The sequence below is a fragment of the Chlorella variabilis genome (assembly GCF_000147415.1).
Source record: "Chlorella variabilis unplaced genomic scaffold CHLNCscaffold_12, whole genome shotgun sequence".
Lineage (NCBI taxonomy): Eukaryota > Viridiplantae > Chlorophyta > Trebouxiophyceae > Chlorellales > Chlorellaceae > Chlorella > Chlorella variabilis.
This window is the reverse complement of record NW_005435076.1, coordinates 716527-718859: the sequence shown is the minus strand read 5'-3', so window position 1 is coordinate 718859 and position 2333 is coordinate 716527. Positions and strand designations below refer to the sequence as shown.

The window sequence follows — 2333 nt, the reverse complement described above, 5'->3', positions numbered from 1 at the left end:
TGGTGTGGCGGTGCGACGACTGGAGCGTGGTGGCGTCCATCAGGGCGCCCTACGCCCGCCTCGTCTCCTCCACTTCTCCACGCGCATGAGCTGGAGCCCCGACGGATCCTTCCTGGCCACGGGTGCGCAGGCAGGAGGGGCAGCTGGGCTGGGCCAGAGGCAGGGGACAAGGCTGGGTGGCGGGGCTTCAGCTGCGCGGCTTGGTGCCAGGCCAGGTGCCAGGAGCCAGTGAGGGGAGTCCTGGGGGAGGCCCGCCTGCCTGCGCTCAGCGGCGGCTCACCTTGCTGCTCCTGCTGCCCTGCGGCGGTCACCTCCTCCCTTGGCGCAGGCAACAGCTACCAGGGTTCGTCCCATGCGGCGGTGGTGATCCAGCGGGGGCGGTGGAATGAGGACAGGGAGCACATGTTGGTCAGCGGGCACCAGGGTGAGGCGCGGGGCAGCAAAGCCATGGGCAGCAGGCGGCGGCGGCAGGCGCCGGGGGGCCGTGCCGGCATCAATGTGTGGCAGGGGAGGTGCAGCTGCCTGCCTGCCTGCCTGCCTGCCTGCCTGCCTGCCTTTTGAGTCCGCGGCTGATGTGCTGCCTGGGGTGGCTGGCCCCTTGCTCCGCCTGTGACGCAGGCTGCGTGGTGAGCGTGGGGTTCAACCCACGCCTCTTCCACCTGCCTAAGAAGGGAGGCGCCCCAGGGGAGGTGGAGGAGATGCTGAGCAGCGTGTTTGCCCTGGGCAGCCAGGACAAGCGGGTGTCAGGTGCGGCGCCGCATGTGCCCCGCCCAGGCTGCTGCCGGTGCCATGCTGCACCCCGCTCCCTGCCCCGCTGCCCCTCGACCAGCACCTGCCCCGCCTGGTGCCTGCAGTGTGGGCCGCGGCGCGCCCCACGCCGCTCATGGTGGGCAAGCGCTTCTTCAGGAGCCAGGTGACCGACCTGGCTTGGTCGCCAGACGGGTACACAGCGCTGGCGGCATCCAGCGACGGTGAGGCGCGCGCGCGCTGGCTGCCGCTCGCCGCCTCACGCCTGCTGCGTTTGAGGCCCTGACCAGGCCCTCCTGCTCCCATATACGGCACACATATACGGGGCAGAAGCGTGGGCACTTGTTGAGATCTCTGGCTCACCTGCTTGCTGCTGCTGCTGCTGCCGCCGCCGCCGCAGGCACCGTGGCGTGCTTCCAGTTTGCTGCCTCGGAGCTGGGGCGCCCCAACACGCAGCAGGAGCTGGACGCCATCTTTCAGGAGATGTTACGGCAGCGCGCGGCGCGCCCCCGGCAAGCACCTGTTTGCGGAGAGCGCAGACCAGCTGGCGCTGGAGGCTGCGGCAGAGGCGGCCGCGGCAGGCGCCGCTCAGGGCGGCGCCGCCGCAGCCGTGCCGCCGGTGCCGGAGCCGGCGGCCGCCCGGCAGGCGGCGGCGGCGGCGGCGGTGCCGCAGGCGGCGGCGGCGCAGCAGCGGCAGCAGGCGGCGGCTGTGGAGCGCGCCCTGCAGCCCTCTGCCAAGCAGAACATGGATGCTCTGAGTGCCAGGCTGGGAGGGATGGGCGGCGGCGAGGTGCAGCTGGGCTTTGATGCGCCAGCGGCAGCAGAGGGCGCGCCCGTCGTCAGAAAGCGGCTGGCGCCGGAGCCCATCGGGCGGCAGCCCCCCGACATGCACCCGCACGCATCAGCCGAGCTGATGCCGCCGCCGCCGCCTCGCGCCGCGGCGGTGCAGCAGCAGGAGGCCAAGCGGCCGCGGCCCGAGCCCGCCTCTGGGCCAGGCAGCGGCCGCGCGGCGCCGACGTCCGGCCGCGCCGCCGCCCCGGCCAGCGGCGCAGCAGCAGCAGGCGGCGCCCCGGCGCTGGCGGCGCCCCACATCATGCTGCGGGGCCCAGAGGTGCCGGCAGAGGTGGTGGCTGACCTGGGGGCGCCGCCACGCCTGTTTGAAGACCCGTCTGCGGCAGCCGCCGAGCCGCGCCGCCAGCTGCGCGTCACCAACCGCGAGCGGCCGGTGGCGGAGGGCCTGGCCAGCCGCGTGCAGGCGGAGGTGGTTTGCCAGCAGGGGAGGGAGGTGGTGTGGAGCGACACGCTGCGCGGCGCGGCGGTGGCCGCCTGCGGCACGCACAACTTTGCAGCGGTGGGGCTGGCGGATGGGCAGCTGCAGGTGAGGCCAGGGCCGGTGGTCGCTCCACGGCGGGGCGGCCCCCACTGGGGCCCGCCAGCAAAGCGTGTGCATGGTGGATCCGTCGTGCCCCAGCCCCAGCCCCAGCTGACCAGGCCTCGCCCCCCCTGCCCCGTCCGCCCTCCAGCTCTACTCCGCCGCGGGGCGTCATCTGAGCGCGCCGCTGAAGCTGGGTGCGGGCATCGCGGAT

At 73.9% G+C, this 2333-nt stretch overlaps 1 protein-coding gene across 1 annotated transcript in view; it reads left to right on the top strand.

Moving 5' to 3' along the window:
• CHLNCDRAFT_134840 (hypothetical protein) overlaps positions 1-2333 on the top strand; it is a gene marked incomplete at both ends in the record, with an annotated part of 4904 nt that overhangs the window by 1289 nt on the left and 1282 nt on the right. Inside the window, 7 exons of the mRNA XM_005847055.1 lie at positions 44-122; positions 329-424; positions 619-747; positions 855-971; positions 1148-1232; positions 1282-2125; positions 2271-2316. Of these exons, the coding sequence (XP_005847117.1) occupies positions 44-122; positions 329-424; positions 619-747; positions 855-971; positions 1148-1232; positions 1282-2125; positions 2271-2316 (1396 nt within the window). The remainder of the gene's footprint in view (positions 1-43; positions 123-328; positions 425-618; positions 748-854; positions 972-1147; positions 1233-1281; positions 2126-2270; positions 2317-2333) is intronic.